Genomic DNA, 18,586 nt, shown 5'->3' with positions numbered 1-18,586 from the left:
TGTTGTTCAGCTCAAACGAACGAGATGTATGATCATACGAGCTGTGTGGTCATACGATCACACTTTTCCTCCACTCACTATATCTCGTGAGACCTCAAAATAATCCGGAATATATCGCGAATTGTATGTTAATTACTTAATACTCGACATCATAGTAATTGTCGGAAAGTGATACATTGACCCCTCAAAACTCCCCCCTCCTCTCTCTCTCTCTCTCTCTCTCTCTCTCTCTCTCTCTCTCTCTCGCGCGCGCGCGCGCTCGCTTTTCTTTTTTATCGGGATATGCGCGTGTAACTTATAAGTTCAACATCGACATTAAGATGATGGGACAGTAGGGTGCGGGGCTCTCTTTATCTCGCGGACCTCAATTGCCCCTTCTCTTGCCGTAGTGCGCGATAGTAATTGACACGTGAACGAGACTTTTCGAACGAGGCAAGTACAATGTACCATATTGCGAATGAACGCGGTGTCGTAAATACATCGGCGGCAAAGCAAGTAATTTATTATTATGAGTAAAAGGGGGAGCACGAAAATAGAAAAAAAGAAGTCGTCTCTCAGTCAGCTCGAACCTCGCCGAAATACGCACGACGTGATGATTGATAACGTATATGCTGTTTTTTTTTTTTTTTTTTTTTCTTCACACATGCCTCTTCCATTATCGGGTGTTTACCAGTAAAATATACATTACGAGTTTGCAGTTTCTGATAGAAGCTTCGAGGACGCGCTAAACGATACGGAATGTGGATCCACGTAATATGTAAAATATCGGTATCGTGATGCAAATTGTTTCTTCGTCTGCTTATTTTTTATTATTGTCCACGTTTCGCTATGATTGAGCGCTATATGTGAGTTTAGTATTTTAAAATATAGGAAATCCGAATCACATTATATATTCCATATAATCGATGTCGTGTTCCTTTTTTTAAAAAGGAATATTATTATTATTATATACATATTAGTCGCATTTTGTGATAATTTAGCATTGCAACTTTGTATAGACTTTGAATATATACATAGATAGTTCACATAAATTCGGTAAATATTAGAATTAGATTAAATAAAATCAAAACATTCAAGTCATTCTTCGGTGAACAAAAATTTCTTGTCTCACGTTAGTGCACATGTCAAAGGCTATGCACAAAGTTATTTAATGATGAAAACATCTTGACAATGATAAAATATGCGATGTTTAATATTACGATTTCGGCAAAACGTTTATTGAATATTTTATCAATTTAAAATTTAAATACCCATTACGCTTCTAGGTAATTTTATGCAATTTTTACAATATCAGGATAAATGTATTTCTTATGGGCCAATTTTTTGTGATTTTTTTGGTACTTCTTTTTTCTTTATCTATAATTATTATTCTATATTATTCGTCCTTTTCATTTTAAATAAAAAAAATACAGCTGCAATAAACTATTGAAAAGCAGTGCATCTGGCTAAATATAATCAGGACCTATATAAATATACTTACAGATAAAGAAATTCTTATTCAACAGGAAGCAAAATTATGAACTGTAGTAAAAGTCAAAATCAAGAATTATAAACAAATTTTTCTGATTTTCCGCTGTTAAAACACACATTTTAACTAATATTTTGTTAGGACATTATTATTTCAGTTAAGATTAATTATTTCAGTTTCCTCAAATCATTACCTACTTTCCTCAAATCGTTTATCTTTCGAACTCTCTAAACTTTCTGTGGCCTTTTGTCGGTTCTTTTTGTAATATATCAATGAATTCTAAACTTAAATTATTAACTGATATTTCTGTTTATTTATCTTTTTTTTCGTTTCTTTCTAATTCCGAAGATATATTAATTTCTGTTCATATATGTATATAAAGAGCATTAAAAAAATCAATGTCTTGACCTCGCACATTAATTCCAGTAATTCAAGTCGAGTTAGTGGAGTTTGATCGACTTAAGCAACTCCGATATATAACTGCGGTAAACATTAACTAATAATGACATCATTAAAATTTCTTACATACTCAACAATTCAAATGTAATACAATATGTATAAACACATATAAAATAAAAACATTTTATATGTAACAAATTATTGAGCATAAAATTATAAATTATAATATTAATATTATTATTATTCTTTCTTGAACGATGTCCCAGTAAATAATAATAATATTATTATTATAATATCATCGTTCAAGAAAGATTCACATATCTGAACCCCTTTTCAATGCAGATAGGTGTGGAGATAAGAAAACAAGACAAGGAGGAAGATAAAATAATGAAGTAGCAAAGTACAAATTTTTATTCTTAGCATATCGTGAGTTGTTACCTTGAGATATAATTAAAGCTTAGATTCTACAAATTTCATGAATTTATACTTTAATTATATTAAGATAACGCTCCACAAGACGGATTATCACCGACGCGCCAAATAATAATATATAATATATCGTATGCGCTTTGGTTCGTATCGGTGACATAACACTTGAAAATACCTGTTATAAAAAGTTATGAAACACTTAAAAAAAAAGCACGCGGTCGGTGTTTATTCCTCGCTATGTTTTACGCGCGGCCGCATATTGGTGCAGTCAGACGTATCGCAAACAAGACGTCTGGCGATAGCGCGCGCGCACGCGCGCGCATGATCTCGGCTCCCCCCGTCCCGCCCCTCCGCGACCGCGAGACGACGGGGGGCCCTTATCGCAGTATTTACGCGCCTGGATCAAAATTCGGTCGAGCGCGCGCGCGCGCGCGCGCATTCGCCATCTGTCGGGTGGGCAGGCGGACCGAGGGGATCTGGAGGAGAGGAGAGAGGATAATGGCGTCGCGATTCCGTATCACGCGCCCGTCAGCTGTACTTTGTGCCTCGAACCTAGATAACCTCTCCGAGCGCAATCCCCCTCCCTCGACGCGCGGCGAAGGCGACGGGGTGCCGTATAAAGTCGAAATCCGAGGTCTCCTCGTCTCATTTCATGTTCGCCAAGTGTTAACGACGAGCGAAGTTCGAGTTCACGCCGCACGACACAACGACGACAACGACGACGACGACTCGGGAGGTTATTCGGTGTGTTTTAAACAGCAGGTCACGTAGCCGACGTAGGCTGTAGAGAGAAGAAAAAACCAGCGACCAGACCAGTCGTATCTGGATTTTCGGCGCGGGTGAATTTAACCTCGGTACAAACTGTCAGCACACGGAGGAATGCAAAAAGACTGTCGAGATTGCCTGGGTATCCGGTACCGCATTAACTCCCTGGACCAGACCTGGAAGTGGTTGCATCAGACCATCGCCCTGCACGACTACCTGATCTCCAAAATCGCGAGCCAGACCGACGTCTCCAAGTGTTTCCCTCAGTAGAGAGGCCCACCCTCGTCGTCCGAGAACGATCGAACCGTTTTGATCCAAGGCGCGGAAGTTTATTAGATCCAAGACTGAAACATATATATGTGTCATCTACACGTGTGATCTGACGTCACGCTGACGTTGAACCAGATCAGGTAGTCTGCAATCGAGCGCACGCCCAACGCAACCAAGAGATTTCCACTTTGCTCTCGTGCACGTGCCACGCACAATGTCCCTGTCCGCTAGACTGCTCGTCGCCGTCAGACGTAGCGTATCTCTCGATGGTGCCCGGCGGACCGCCAGGTACGCATCGACCTGCAGCACCACGCAGCACGATGGCGACGACATCATCAAGAAGTCAGTATTCATATCGCAATCCACTGATGTATTCGTCAACCTGGCGTTGGAGCACTGGCTGTATCGCAACTTTGACTTCTCCAAGCATCACGTTCTGCTCTTCTGGAGGAACGACCCCTGCGTGGTGTTCGGTCGCCACCAGAATCCCTGGCTCGAGTGCAACGTCCAGGCGGCTGAGAAGACAGGTGTCGCACTGGCGCGCCGAAACAGTGGCGGCGGTACCGTTTATCACGACAATGGCAATCTCAATCTGACATTCTTCACTGCGCGCGAGAGGTACAATCGGAGATACAATTTGAATATCATCACGAACGCCTTGCTTCGACACTGGGGCCTGAAGAGCGTCATCAACGAACGCGAAGATATTCTAGTCAATGGGGACTGCAAAGTATCCTTTAAAATGAATTTATAAAAAAAAAATTGTCTACATCCAATTCGAGATCTTTTGTTAAGTGTCAGTTCGTATACTATGGAAAATAATCTATGTGATATATATATATATATATATATATATATATATATAACATATATTATATAATAACATATATTATATAATTAACGCGTTAGCGAAGACTGTTTCGACACGAATGACGTAACGAGCATGTAGCAAAAAATAGATTTTATAGTGATCAATTGCGAAACTATAATATCTCGCTTCGGGTTTATTTTAAAATTGCAAAGAGAGATATTTTTAATATTATTTCTCATCGACATATTCTCGCATCATATTTCTTTAACTATATTACGACATAGATATCTGGAACAGCTGCAAAATTGGGGAGACCGAATGCTTATCATCACTGCACACTCTTGGTCAACGTGAACAAAGCCAATCTGAGCTCAACTCTTGAGAAAAAAGAGGTAAGACCTCCCTCCATATTACCGGCACGCACACGCGTGTATTCTCATATAAAATGTGCGTACTCACATCAAGACAACTCTATAAATCAATAATACCACGGCAGTATATATATATATATATATATATATCAATATTACGATATTGTTTGTGAAAGATACTTTCATGATTTTTATGCAAAGAATAAAAAAGAGGTAACGGGTGATTGCACTTTCAGAATGATATCTTTACAAACGCGACGGCTTCTATACGTTCTCCAATAAAGAACTTGGTTGACATAAACCGGGATATCCGAATGGATAAGCTCTTATCTGCCATTGGTTGGGAATATTTGCGTACAAAAGCCCTCGTTCTTGAAGACGGAAGATACGATCTGGTTGAGCAACAAAAAGGATTCAAGTTTATCAACCCAACTGAAGCATGGTTCCCTGGTATGTGTAAAAACAGCTTTTATTATGCGAATGATATATTGAAAGTGAGAGTTAATAACATGATTAAATTGGCTGATATTGAAAGAATTTTTATATATTGTCCGCGTCGATTATCAAATGGAAATTGTCAAGTATGAAATACAATTAATAGATAAGGAATTTCAAAATTTGTTTTCATAAATTGGAATTTTTGCAGGAATTGATGACTTTACCAACGAATTTCGTTCCTGGAATTGGAATTTCGGCAAGACACCGAAATTTACGGTTACCCGCACGCTGGATTTTCCCGCCCATGATGGTAAAGTATATCGCTTGAATTTGAACTTGGAGGTGCAGAATGGCATCGTTGAGGAAATTCGAATGAGCCTACCCGCTGGATTAGTATCAACCGACTTCAACCAAGATGCGAGTGTGATTAGTAATCTTCATGGCACTAGATACGATCATGAAATAACAGAAAACATAATCGCCGCGATTGGTGGAAAAACCGTCACTTTAAACACCCAAAGCGTAGATGAAAATAATATGAGACTTGATGAGGCTACGCTACAATGACCAGGAGTTTCGAGCAATCACAATAACATTATTGTGTTCAAACGAAAATAATTGTTAAAATTATATATACACTGTATTATATTGTACATATATAACATATTATATGCCTATAATATTTTAGACATATGCGTGTGTAACATGCAAAAAAGTTTTTAAAAGAGTTGTTATTTACTAGCATATCTACTACTATCACTATTTTTAAACATTGATTAGAAGAATGTCGTAATACAACGTACATCATACATAATTATCTCATTGATATTATCGAGGAAATGATATATCATTTTTAATTTTTTTATTGCTATGTATATTGAATTAATTATTATATGAGATAAAATAACTTTTCTACGATTGGAGTTTGTCAATCTGTTAATTTATTCACAAATTATTGAAAATAATCCAAATTATTTCTCCTTGTAATTATAACGAAAAAGTCTTGAAATGTAGTTTGCGTTTTACGAATTGAATTTTTGTATTAAATGACAAAATTTTAAAATAAATTTTGATATTTTACATATATTTAAGAATCATGTCAGAAACTTAGAAAGATGGCAGCACCTAACAGAAGTCTTTTGAATATGCCTTTCGTGTATTTGTTAGTAGTATGTATACTGTTTTTAAATATTAAAATATCGTTAAAATTTCTCTCCTATTCGTCATAAAAAATAACCATGCACCAAATTTCTCTAAAAATTTACTTTATTATAAATATTTAAACAAAATCATCACATATCAACCTTCGCAAGATACTATTCTCTTATGCAATACAATAAATATGAAAAATTGTCAACATGCAGCATGCTTATTCATGCACTAAATTTCAAAATGACAAAAGTCAATCAATAATAGTATAATAATACTTTACCTTTCGTACCTAAATATATCCCGTAATATTTGCGGCAACGTTGCTATTTAACTGTGTAACGCGCTACGATAAAGTCCCGGTCGCAGCATGACTTCGCGATACGGTGGCGGTGGAGTATCAGGGCAAGATATTGCGGTGTCATTGAGAGTAGAATCCTCGAATTGCCATAAATTTTGCAGCAACGAAACTCTTTGAGCGTCGTTGTCGATTCGCCTGCGACGACATCCGCGACAACAAGATATCTTCTTTGTGAGCCAAATGTAACACGTGAACATACCGCACGCGCTACCGAATAAAAATCCGATCGCAAAAAACCAATACGGTGACATGGAATCCAACGCTTTTATAAAGCCCGCCTTGTCTGTCGCATTAACGCATCTAATGGTGCTTTCCTGTGTCGGCACGACCGCAGAATGTTTTTTCGTGATTTTTTTGATGCTCGAGTTCGAAGTTATCGAGGGCCGACGCTTCTCATACTTAACATACGGATTGTAGACTACCATTTTTTCAAACTTCTTAGGTTCCGCACTTTTCGCGCATACCGCATGATATTGTATATTTTTGCGGGTCAAATATACCTGCAAGTCACGTGTAAGCTTATCACAGGACCAGGGATTTCTGAAAAAAGAGAAATAACGCTTTTTTAGAATATTTTTAATTATCTAGTAAAAGTTTAATAATGCATGTAAAATACTGAGCAAAAGTTAAAATTGAAATAAGATTAAATATTAAATGTTTTTATTCATCATCTTACCCCTCTATTGATAATTTTCTTAAGAATTGTAAGCTTTCAAGAGTAGTAATATCCAATTGAATCATTAAATTATTTGAAAGATCAAGAGTACGAAGATGGGAGAGTCCGTTAAACATGTCCATCGGTACATAGCTAATTTGACATGAGTCCAAACTTAGATCCTGAATAAAATAATTTTCAAATTAAATGAAAATGTCTTCTCTTTCTATGAGATTGAATTGTTCATAAATTATATACCTCAAAATAATACTAAATATATTAAATCCAAAATTACAGTTTTATTATCATGAATACTGATATAATTTTCTTCATATTTTCATAAAAGCAATTTTATAAATAACGTTAATATCAGTATTGTGCAATATAACGTGTTAATAATAATATCGACGCAAATATAAAAATTATATTTTTGTTATTACCATAAGCCAGGGGCATTCCAGTTTCGGTACATGAGAATTGAAGTTATTCTTTGACAAGCGTAGTATTCGCAGATTCTTCATTGGCACAAAAATGTCCGCCAAGAGATAGTACAGATGATTTCTCGATAGATCCAAAACCGTCAGCTCGGATAATCCATTAAAAGCATTTAGATCGATTTCGCTAATCGCATTTATGGACAGATTGAGATATTTGAGCCTCGTCAATCCTGCTTCCTAAAATAAATAAGAAATATTGCAAGAATGTAAGATATCCGAGGATTAATGCATCTATCTAAAATTTCTATTTAAAACTATACTATATGATAATCAGAAAATTATTAAAACTAAATAATCTCTTAAAATCTCTTTTACACTCCCCCCCCCACACACACACACACACACACACACACATTAGAATGCTTGACAGCGATAATATGAATATACTATCTTTTTTCTCTGTTTCATCAAGTTTATTAATACTACAATTTCGAAGAGAAATCTCAGGTATCTAGTTCTTTTCATAATGAATGAATGTCCATATTGAAATTTTTGTTTGAAACATGTACCATTGTGTCATGAAACCAAGAGAATTGTCGCTTTTTCTTTACAAGCTTATATATAAATGCATTTTTTGTACTATATAATAAATCAATTTAATTTCATTCTGCCAGGTCATTACAAAATAACTCACGTAGCTATTCAATTTCAACAACTTCTCGATTGTTATCTCGTATGAGAAAATTTATCATTTGAAACGAAAAAGATTTTGTTCTTTTGACTTATATATTATAAGGAATTCACTGTTTCCTAAACACTTAAGAATATGAAACTTTTATTCCTGTTACAATGGCATTTGATAAATTTTAATGACCATATTTTAATGATCTCTTCGGATGATTTATATTTTCAAGTTAAATTATTCATATAGTCAAAAATTTATACAATAAAAGGGTAATACTTCAGGTAGAAAGAACGTCAACGTGCAATGGAGATTCCAAAGGTAAAACCCGATAAATTAGAAATAGTAAATCCTTTAGAAAAGCTTTTTCATGTTTTAATTTTTCGAAAATAAAGCCACATATATTATATCTCAAGCGTTTCCAAGAGCTTTAGCCTGCTCTTATCCTCAATATTCGCAGCCTTAGAATCCATTTGTGCTTCTGGAAAATATTTGAAACACGCCGCTCGCGACCAGTGGTGATACTCACAGCCAATTCGTAATTTTTTAAAACCGATATCGAGTTATTCGACAGATCCAGGGCCTGCACGGTGCTCGGCGCACCTGTGTGAATGCTGTAAAGATGGCGTCCGGTGCACGACGCGTGCTGCAGCTCGTACCAGGTACCGCACATGCACAACGACGGGCAGCGTTCCGGCGATGCGGCACCGACGAGCGCGACCGCGTCGAGGACAAGAGCGACGAGCCAGGTCGTCCCGACAGCCACCCGCGTCATGATGTGGGGTCCCAGGGGATGCTCGTAGAAAGACCAAATTCGACGGCCTCGCCGTCCGACATTATTGCCTCCGGGCGTTTTCGCGACCGATACGCATTTGCCCGCCTCGTCTTAACCGGCCACGAAACTGTCGCGTACTGGATGTAATCTTATCTGAACCGCGTACATCAAGCGTGCGGATGACGAAGCGCGTATATTGAGACGCGTCATACCGCCGGCGCGATATATCCTGCTCGTTACCTTACGATCTTTCCAGGAATTTGCAGCGCAGAGATACCGGGAGATATCCCGCTGAGAAAGGGCATACGAGGAGAGTTTCCCTAATGGAAATTCTATCCCCGAGGCGAGACTAATCAAGCAGGGACAAAAATCTATATAGAAACAACATTTCTCTCAAAATATTAAAATTTCTTGTCTTTATTCTATGATCTACGTATATTAGTTTAATATCATGGAAAAAAGAGGGTCTCTCTCTTTCTCTATACAAATTTTGTAGGGATGCGTAAAACGTGTCCGTTAAATTTTATCCAAATAAAAGGTTTTTTTTTTTTGTTTTCAAAAGAAAGTGTCTCTACTGAAAGGAAAGGAACTTCGCTAAGATCTTTTCTTGAAGATCGTCCGATTCTTCAAGAAAAATGAATCTGTGAAGTTTTTCACAAAAACAGCTTTTCAGTCCTTTTCAATTAATATGCCAACATTTTCACTTTTTCTAAAACCAAAATTGACAAAATATTAATATGAATGAATCAGTAGGACTCATTTGATTTTTTACATAAAGAAAGAATGAGATTTATTTGCATTGAAGTCACGTTGTTATCGCCGTCTTGCTTTTTCATCACGAGTAATCTCGTCGGTGGTGATGACAGATAAATCAGTGGAGGAAAAGGCTTGATTTTATTTAAATAATCTTTCAGATATTTATGTTAATTATCCACATAGTTATGTTATGTTAATGTTCTTTACACCATAATTATATTTTCATGCTGTTTTATTTATTCGATAAACAATTTATATCAAGTATCAAGATTAAAACTTTGATAACTCGGAACGAAAATTAATTTTGGTATTTGTATGATTAATCCTGTTTGTTTATAATTAAATAATCATAATTAGATTAATTTCATATTAAATTTTACTAAATTAGCGCTTTTTTGTGGCTTTTGTCAGTTTTGCGATTCTGAAATATTATTATATATGCCGAATCTACTTTCGAGCTTAATATTTTTGCGAGGCTTTTCTCTTAAAAAGAATTTGACCTATAAATATGCAGACGTACACATTTATCTTCTTATTTTATACATGTTTTTTATACTAAAAATCGCATTTAATACAAACAAACAAACAAACAACACACACACACACACACACACACACACACACACACACACACACACACACACACACACACACACACACACAAATCTAAATGAATAGATAGCCAAATATGTCAAGAATTAGATATTAAAATAGATAATATTTTGCAAAATGTAGACTACAAACTTTATTCGTGGAAATAATGGAATTCGCTAATAGAACGTAATGACAGATTTGACTGCAAAAACCAAGCGGACTCTGTCATTTCGCAATCATTTTGGTTACGAAATGGCAAATTCTGGTTGATTTCTGCCGGCAATCTACTGCCAAATTACGTCGAGAGAGGCTTCAGCTCTGGCAAAGCACAAACTTCTTAATACGGACGCAGTTGATGCCAATCTACGAAAATATTCTGCTCGAATCTGCTGGCAAATCGCTAGCGTACCGCCAGCATCTTGCTCACTGGGAATATGTGTCGTCCTGGACGTTCCTCGCAGTGGCGCGACGACGAACCTAAATGAAACGTTTTGCTAAAGAGCCGACAGATATCGAGATAATGGATCGCGGCGAGTTAACGAAGGGGACGAGACAGTCATCGGGGGGATTTCGGCACGAATGACCGCTCATTATCCTTCCTCCGTACTTATAATGAGGGTCAGCAGTCAGCGAGCTAATCAACGTGGCGCGCGCATTGCGCAACGTCCACGGAAATAAATCTAGGATAGGCTGCTGGGGAACGCCTGGTGGACCGTCGCCTTCTATTTCGCCGGTGTCCGCCTTCACCTCCCCCTCCTGCCGATCCGTTCCCCTCGCAATGTCTTCCGGCCATTTTCATCGCGCGCGTCCTCCGCACGCCGCCATGACGAGATCCCACTTGACAAAACGACGATCCCCTACGCACCTAAGCCAAGCCAACGTCAGACCGGTAAGATCCCCGATCGAGCTGGGACAATCGACGATGCGGAGTCCCACGACGAACGAGCGTCCCCATCGAATCAACGTCGAGATCGGAAGAGAGGCGCGTTTACTGCGCATCGCGCCGGGATAGAACGGTACCGTCGGGCGTCCCAGCACTCGAAGACCCTCCACTCCATGGAGTTTCGTCACTGGCGCCCTCAGCTGAGCACGCGCGTCCTCGACATCCCCCGCATGCGCCGCCAGCGAAGACCGCCGACCCACGACTCGACGCTACGAGATCGTGAGGCGTGGAACGAGGAGGCTAGGAGGCATCGCTTCCTCGACGTACGACGAGAGAACGATGGCGCGTAGCGGACAATGACGCTCGCGACTTCCCGCGACCTCCGTCGTCGTCGTCGTCATCATTCCAAAGTTGCGAACCTCACGAATGTTCGCCACTGGCAGAAACCTAGATGCAGAGGCCGGCGTTCTCGTATACATGCAGACCCTCCACTCGCCGTGTGTCGTCATCGGACGACTCAGCTGACGTAAAATGGCCGATCAGAGCTGACAGCTGGGGCGGAAAGCCCGGCTTTTCTCTGCGAAAACGCAATGCGGGTCGCAGGCGGGATCGCCTCGGCGCCCGGTGCGCCTGCACTCGCTCTCACGTGTCGGGTCTTCTCCGAAATTCGACGTATTTCCCGAAAAATACGACGCAGTATGCTATCGCCGGGGAGAGGGAGTGGGGGAGCGGGCATTCGCAGGAAGGTCTGGCGGAGCGAGGAGCTTTGCTCCGCGCAACCGCCGCCCGCGTCGGTTTCGTCACACCGGCCTTCTCAGCTGACGGCGAAAAACAACCGCCCGGGCGTGCGTGGCGTCGGCGGCAACAGCTGATCGCCGCCATGCCGACTCGGTTTCGATATGAGAACCGTCACGTCTCCGTTTCGTTTGTCCAACGACTCGGAGAGAAAGGCGCGATCATGAGAGCGCATCTCGCGTCGAGTATTCGTGCGAGAGGTACGCGGGTGAAGTTGGCGTCGCTTCGTAGAAACGCGCCGGGAACGCCGAGTACGCACGCTCGTCGAAGGAATCGCGGAGCAAAGGGGGAGGGGGAATCGCGGCGACCGGGGCGAGAGAAAGAGAGGGAGTCGCGTCGTGGACGAGGGGCGCGGAGGAGAGAAGCGAAACGCAACGACGGAGTGGAGCGTCTCGTCGAGCAGGCGCTCTTTGCCTAGGCTTCTAAAGCCTGCGATTTTTTCCCGTTCGTCTCGTTGTCCGGGCGGCGAGCCAATCGGAGTAAGTAGGTCAGCGCGAGCGACCAATCGGCGCTCGAGGCCGGGTCACGTGGCTTTGTTGTTATCTATCAGCTGTTTTTCCTGGACGGGCGGGCGGCCGGCCGGCGCAGTGAAAGCCGCTTGGCAGTCTGTCCTCAGTCCCTCCCGGTCGCTCAGCTGTGCGTCACATGTCGGGCGCCGCGAGTCCTTCTCCCGTGCGGATCGCAATTAGACATACGACTCCAACGACCCGGCCAGGACGCCGTCTAGCACCGGATCTCCGTCTAACGTCGGCGCGCGTCAGCCACGTATTATTATGCTGTCAGCCGTGTGCACGCCAACGCATCGCCACGAATCGATCACGAAGTGCCTCGAATATGCGGACGGCGTGACGAACGCGGGCGACGGTGCACGCCGCTTTGTTGATACGCTGAGTTCTGTGTTCAGGCCACGGAGGCCGCCGCGTCCCTCCAGCGTCTAAAGAGAGGGATCCCCCCGCGGGATCGCCGTGCCCTACGACGTAGCGCGACCGACACCCTCCTTCCCTTTCCTTCGCAGCTTTTAAACTCTACCATCGTCGCCGGTAGAGGCGACGGCGTGATTGGTGCGTGGCGACGAAAAGCCGGTCGGTACGATGACCTAAAGCGATGAAAGAAGGATAGAGTGGACGAAAGAGAGAGCGAAAGAGTCGAGCCTTCTTGGGATTCGCTCGTGGGATCCATCGTGTACGGTCGACGGTCGGCCTCCGAATTTAAAAAGACCGACTTCTCGTATTTCTGGGGGGGGGATTTCGCCAATCGTTAAATTTCGGAGCACGTGTTGTAGGCGTGTGTATGTCACTCTCGCATCGTGAATCTTGAACTGCTGCTACTGCGTTGCAACGCGCGCGTTATTCTCAGACGTGATTCTGTGGATCCGTGCGTTCGTCCGACGAACACTGTCGCGACGAGGACGTGAGAGAAAGAGAAAGTGTCGCGAGTGGACAAGAGCGAGCGTGAGGGGCAACAGAAGTGTCGAATCCGCGTGAATGTTTCGCGCCGTGTCACGCGCCGCAACGGGACTTCCCGCGAGGAAACGATCGACGAGAACGATCGAGTGATCCTCCATCGCGAAGAGGAGGAAGGGGAGAAAGGGAGGACCGGTGGAGAGAAAGAGAAAGACACAGCGCAAGGTACAAGGATCCTCCTGATCTGTGCGAAACCGAGTGATAGCGTCGGCTCGTAGAAGCTGCGAATAATGTCGACGGGCAAGAGGCTGGCGAAACGCAGCATAATCGGCACCAGGGTGTGCGCTCCCGGCCAGGACGGCAAGTATTACAGCGGCGCCATTTGCGCCGTGAAGACGCCGCAGGCCGCCGAGTCGCCGGGCCAGAAGAGCGTCACGCCGAAGACCCTGTACTCCGTGCGCTTCGACATCACGGGCGGCAGCCCGCCGCCGAGTCCCAAGGAGTACTCGGACCGCGATCTGATCGGACCCGGCTTCGGCTCCGTCACCAGCGCGCGGCTGGTACCCGGCCAGAAGGTTTATCTAACGTACAACGGTAGGGAGATTCACGCGGAGGTCACGGAACATCGCCAGCAACTCGACGAGGTAGACGTGGTCATTGCCCCGAACGGGCAGGAGGTGAGTCTGTTATATTGTGCGTGCGTGCGTGCGTGCGTGCGTGCGTGCGTGCGTGCGTGCGTGCGTGTGTGTGTGTGTGTGTGTGTGTGTATGTGTGTGTGTCGCAAACTTCTGATCATGAATACACACGTGTGGCAAGTAGTCAAACTTTTATCCTTGGCAACGCTCGCGCGTGGAACTCGGTCGTGAGATGGAAATTTTTACTCGTAAAGAGAATGATAGCCGGATTGCCGGTTGGATATACAAACGTATCGAATCAACGATAAAGATTGCCCGCGCGGCGATGTTATCGCGGCCATAAATAGAGTTTAAAAGACCTCGTGGTATTCAGCTTCAAATTCTACCTGTCGAAATCGCGGGAAGCGGAGCGCCAATTTTCTCGATAAAAAGTATCTTCGGATACCTCCTCTAAAGCGCTCAGCGCTAAATTCGGGACGCATTCTATACTTTTAAAAACTGAAAGTATATATATATATATATATATTTCTACAGGCGTTAAGTTTTCAAGAAGCTTTTTTAGAAAACCGTAAATTCGAAAGTAAAAGCCTCGCAATATCGGTTACAGACTTCGCGTAGACGCGATTTGGATATTCTTGGCGCGGGTTAACGCTTCCTTAAGAAGATTAGCGAATCGAAGGCGTAATATCGGGCGTACTCGCGTGCTATACGAGATATGGCGTCACATCCCGGGTCTCGCGCTCGCACGACGCGGGCAGGGCGCGCGTCAAAGGAGCGAGTCGTCGCGCGCTTGCGCGCACGCTAAACGCCCGGTAATCGCATGACCGTCGTGCGTGCGCCCGGCTCCTCCGGAACGGAGCGATACGCGCTCGCCCAACACAACGTCGATGGATCACAGGATCCGAGCGTGATCTAATTTCGTCAGGTTCTCGCCACGAAACGCCACGATTTTCCCCTCCTCCCGCTCCGGACCCGATCCTCGACGAACGAAACGAGCGTTTCGATCGCGGCGATCTATAAACGCGCCCGATCTAAAAAGCTCTCCGAGCTTCTGCCGTTCGAATTTTACATGTCGCGATATACAAGAGCTTTTATGTTCCGCGGCGGACGCGGCAACCCCCCTCGGGACGCGGGATATAAAGATACGCGAGAGCTACTAAAAAAGAAAGAGGAATCGTGAAAAAACACGTCGGCGCGGCCGGCGGCGGACGCCGATGCGCGCGTGTGTGTCGTTAATCAGAAAATTTAATTTTCGTGACCCCGTTCCTAAAGTGGACGATCGAGTGGCTTGCCCTATTTACGCGGTGCGCATGAGCGCGACGCTCTCCCCGTCTTTCTCGCTCTCCGTCTCTCCCCCTGACGGGATAGATGATACGGGGTAGGGGGAGGGAAAGCTTCACCTCGTCACGCGTTGCATCCCAATTCGAGAGCGCGTTGGTAGAACGCCGGCTCCGTCACCGGAGAATCCAGCCGCGCCTCCTTTAACCCCGTTTCGCGCCTCTCGCCCCTTCCACCTTCGCTGGAAAAGCTCGCTCCTCGCGACAGAAAAGTCATGGAGGTGACAACGCGGGGCAAATTCTAAAATGTATCTCAGCGAGTTTATTTCCTCCGTCGGAAAATGTACTCGTACTTTGATAAATCGTATTTTAAGATAGCTGGGATCTTTATCGCATCTCGGAATCTCTCCTTCCAATCTCAATCATTTTCCCTTACAACTCCGTTTCAAATTGATTAATAACTTTTGTATCGTACTTTTCGAGAAAATGTAAAAATGTCCAATTTTGTTTTTCTTCTTTTAAGAAATGGCACATTTTTATTTTTAAAAACACAATAATTTTTATTATGTTATTAACAATTCGAAGTTATAATATTAACGATTAAAGACATAATAATATATTTGTGAAATAGTATTTAATGTTTCAACACTGTTAAATTAAGGGATTTTTTAGAGCAATGTCATATGCCATCGAGTTACCAATATCGTTATCATCGTGCCAAACGCAGTGAATTTACGGAGCCGGGCCAAGGAACGTCTCGCCACAGACTCGAGACGGTAAAATTGAAAGTCGATAAGCGGACGGGTTAACGAGTGGGTTAACAGAGGGAAACGCTTCTCGGTGTCGTTGACGTCACACGATGCCGTACACGATGCGCAATCCGTCAATTTTCTCTACGGAGCCCCGGCTTGAATTACGTGCCATCTCGTCGCGTCCATTTTTACACGCTCTCGGAATTCGCGGTGCAAGTATACCGCGGTAAATGCCCCTTAGCACGAGAAGAATATAACCGTTGACTAAGAAAAAGTTTTCAACAATTAGCGTAATCAATTCACTCTACGTGCTTTAACAAAATCGCTTCCAGCACGCGGCATAACGCGATTTATCATGCGAAAATTATATTTGTTGTAAATTTGATTCGTGTAACAAATTAGCCCGCTATTAATCGTTTTTTGATGAGATCGCGACGCGACGCTTGCTGGTACGCTTGAGAGGAAAAGCTCAATGTCGACCCATAGATTAACGAAATCCCCTCCCGTAATCCCCATTTATAACGAGTGATACTCGGTATACCTTAACAACATCCGAGACTTGTACATCCACCCATCGGAATTTCACACGGAAGGGAGGGGGGAGACTTTTCTTATCCCTCGAGTAATATACGTAATATACCATTACGCTCGGTGAAGCGTGCCGGAGGAATACACGTAGTACGCGATACCGCTATACGTGGGCGCGGTGAAGATTCGTAATGAGAGGCACTGTGCCCGGCGGCGGTGCGACGTGCGTGCGTGCGTGCGTGCGTGCGTGCGTGCGTGCGTGCGTGCGTGCGAGCGTGCGAGCGTGCGTGCGAGCGGGCGAGCGAGCGAGCAAGCGCGGGTTTGCGCGCGCGAAGCGGATACGGTAGTACTCGCTGGTGCACCGGCTACCGGAGTGACCCCACGTGGAACGCATTAATATATCTTGCAATATCTCTTTACCTCCGTTAGGCAGCTCAGGCGTGACCAGCGGCTCGGCTCCATTTCGCAGAAACCGCGGTGCGCCGTGGAAAAACGAACCGGATCCGTGCAGTACGCGACGCTCGCTCGCTCGCTCGCTCACTCGCGCGCGTGCGCGCGCATGCTCGCGTCCGGTCTCCCCGCGACTCTTTATTGTATCTTCCCCTCTCCCCCTCTGTTCTGCTCCTCTTCCCCCCCTCCCCCATCCCGTCCGATTGTGGCACTGTCGCGGTGCTGCTTCGACGATCGCTCGACCGACCGACCGTTGGCGCGTCTATGATTTACGATCGAATTCCTGCGACAAATGCGTGATATTTTGTGCCGCGTAGTAGGATCTCGCGCGGAGGCTGCTATTACCGGTATCCGGCTGCGATTTTTATGGCGAATGGCGAATGACATTACGCGAATCTCTTTCCTTCTCTCTCTCTCTCTCTCTCTCTCTCTCTCTCTCTCTCTCTCTCTCTCTCTCTCTCTCTCTCTCTTCCCTTTTGCGCGCGAGACCTCGCGATCTTTTTCGAGGATACAGTTGCGTTTCCGTTACTCGCGCGCATGTAAACACGACTGCCCCCGGCGTGCACCGATTCCCCGGGAATCGTGAGAGGTTTACGGCCCCGGCCGCGTCGACGCCTGTAGCTTTAATCGCGAGGCGCCACGATTAATGGCCCGATAGAGCTCCCCGAGGCGCAGTAACGATCCTTCAAACGATTCATAGGCATTTTGTTTACGCGTATAATATAGATAGGCGGAATCCATCGTTGGCAGAGGCGCGCGGCGTGTGGATTTTTAACGATGCCGAAGGTCGCTCAACCGCGAATCGGTAAATAACGGTGGCTGTTTGCTCAATCGTGTAAATAAGTGTAGGTGATAATTTTCGATGCTTCCGTACGTCGTAATATCTTCTTGCGCGCGTTCCCGCTTAACGACTTCATGTAAGGCCCGGATATTTTCGCGCACGCTCCTGTATACGCCGATTTACGATGAAATGTTAATTCACTATTAACCTTTAACTGCTCGCGCCGGTCGAGTTACATAGAGTGTGCACCGTATAGAAGTGTCATGTAATTTCGCAAATTATTACTTGTCTCTTAAGCCCGTTTTAATATAAATAATTGTCGGAATAACATTTAATTTTTTGTTATTTATCGAAGTGTAAAACATATCTTTTCCTTCATTAATGTCAATACGAAGGAAGAGACAAAGAAATAAAATGTTTGTCGAAAAGATGTACACTCCGTCAGGTTAATGACGTAAAAGCAGCTGAGCTAAAGGTTAATGACGTAAATGATTGTAACTATATGTGTTTTCGACGCGTATTAAATCGCGGAACCGTGAAGGAAAATATTATCTCGCGATGTTATTTGAAATTTAAGTACGGATAAAAGTATTCAATAACATTTTAATTACTAATGGGGCAGTCTGTAAAACGTGACGGAGACACGAAGAGAATTGGGAAATGCGATATCAAATGGTCAGCTCGTTTCAGAAATGATTAATGTTTTTGTATCAAAAGATCTC

General features: G+C 43.7%; 3 protein-coding genes across 5 annotated transcripts in view; 2 read left to right on the top strand and 1 right to left on the bottom strand.

The window, feature by feature from the left end:
* Positions 1 to 3,362: 3,362 nt before the first annotated feature.
* On the top strand, positions 3,363 to 5,869 carry Lipt1 (Lipoyltransferase 1). Its single transcript, XM_089084279.1, has 4 exons — positions 3,363 to 4,061; positions 4,427 to 4,534; positions 4,750 to 4,963; positions 5,160 to 5,869. Exons 1-4 carry the CDS (start codon positions 3,546 to 3,548, stop codon positions 5,516 to 5,518), a joined length of 1,197 nt encoding a protein of 398 aa, XP_088940405.1. The 5' UTR covers positions 3,363 to 3,545; the 3' UTR covers positions 5,519 to 5,869.
* LOC105430591 (uncharacterized) lies at positions 4,292 to 17,384 on the bottom strand. Of its 3 annotated transcripts, XM_089084277.1 has the most exons (5): positions 8,765 to 9,115; positions 7,557 to 7,790; positions 7,138 to 7,298; positions 6,384 to 7,001; positions 4,292 to 4,613 (listed from the first exon to the last, which is right to left on the bottom strand). In XM_089084277.1, the coding sequence occupies exons 1-4, from the start codon at positions 9,008 to 9,010 to the stop codon at positions 6,431 to 6,433; spliced, it is 1,212 nt and encodes a 403-aa protein (XP_088940403.1). In that variant the 5' UTR covers positions 9,011 to 9,115; the 3' UTR covers positions 4,292 to 4,613; positions 6,384 to 6,430. The 3 variants fall into 3 exon arrangements, with proteins under 3 accessions (XP_088940403.1, XP_088940404.1, XP_011642517.2); XM_089084278.1 differs by lacking the exons at positions 4,292 to 4,613; positions 8,765 to 9,115 and adding an exon at positions 17,054 to 17,384 and having other exon boundaries at positions 6,200 to 7,001; XM_011644215.3 differs by lacking the exon at positions 4,292 to 4,613 and having other exon boundaries at positions 6,200 to 7,001; positions 8,765 to 9,284.
* The window catches only part of Glut4EF (Glucose transporter 4 enhancer factor), an 87,388-nt gene continuing 81,440 nt past the window's right edge, over positions 12,639 to 18,586 (top strand). Inside the window, exon 1 of the mRNA XM_089084276.1 lies at positions 12,639 to 14,118. Coding sequence (XP_088940402.1) covers positions 13,732 to 14,118 — 387 coding nt within the window. The 5' untranslated portion in view covers positions 12,639 to 13,731. The remainder of the gene's footprint in view (positions 14,119 to 18,586) is intronic.

Source organism: Pogonomyrmex barbatus, unplaced genomic scaffold (genome assembly GCF_055798465.1).
Source record: "Pogonomyrmex barbatus isolate J1 unplaced genomic scaffold, ASM5579846v1 scaffold8, whole genome shotgun sequence".
NCBI classification, from domain to species: Eukaryota; Metazoa; Arthropoda; class Insecta; order Hymenoptera; family Formicidae; genus Pogonomyrmex; species Pogonomyrmex barbatus.
This window is presented reverse-complemented; position numbering and strand designations above follow the sequence as displayed.

Coding starts and splice junctions, on each gene's coding strand:
- Lipt1 (XM_089084279.1), top strand. CDS start 3,546: ATGTCCCTGTCCGCTAGACTGCTCGTCGCCGTCAGACGTAGCGTATCT. Junction 4,062..4,426: donor TAGTCAATGGGGACTGCAAA/GTATCCTTTAAA, acceptor ATTACGACATAG/ATATCTGGAACAGCTGCAAA. Junction 4,535..4,749: donor CAACTCTTGAGAAAAAAGAG/GTAAGACCTCCC, acceptor TTGCACTTTCAG/AATGATATCTTTACAAACGC.
- LOC105430591 (XM_011644215.3), bottom strand. CDS start 9,010: ATGACGCGGGTGGCTGTCGGGACGACCTGGCTCGTCGCTCTTGTCCTC. Junction 7,791..8,764: donor TAAAAAATTACGAATTGGCT/GTGAGTATCACC, acceptor TATTTATTTTAG/GAAGCAGGATTGACGAGGCT. Junction 7,299..7,556: donor TGGAATGCCCCTGGCTTATG/GTAATAACAAAA, acceptor TATTTTATTCAG/GATCTAAGTTTGGACTCATG.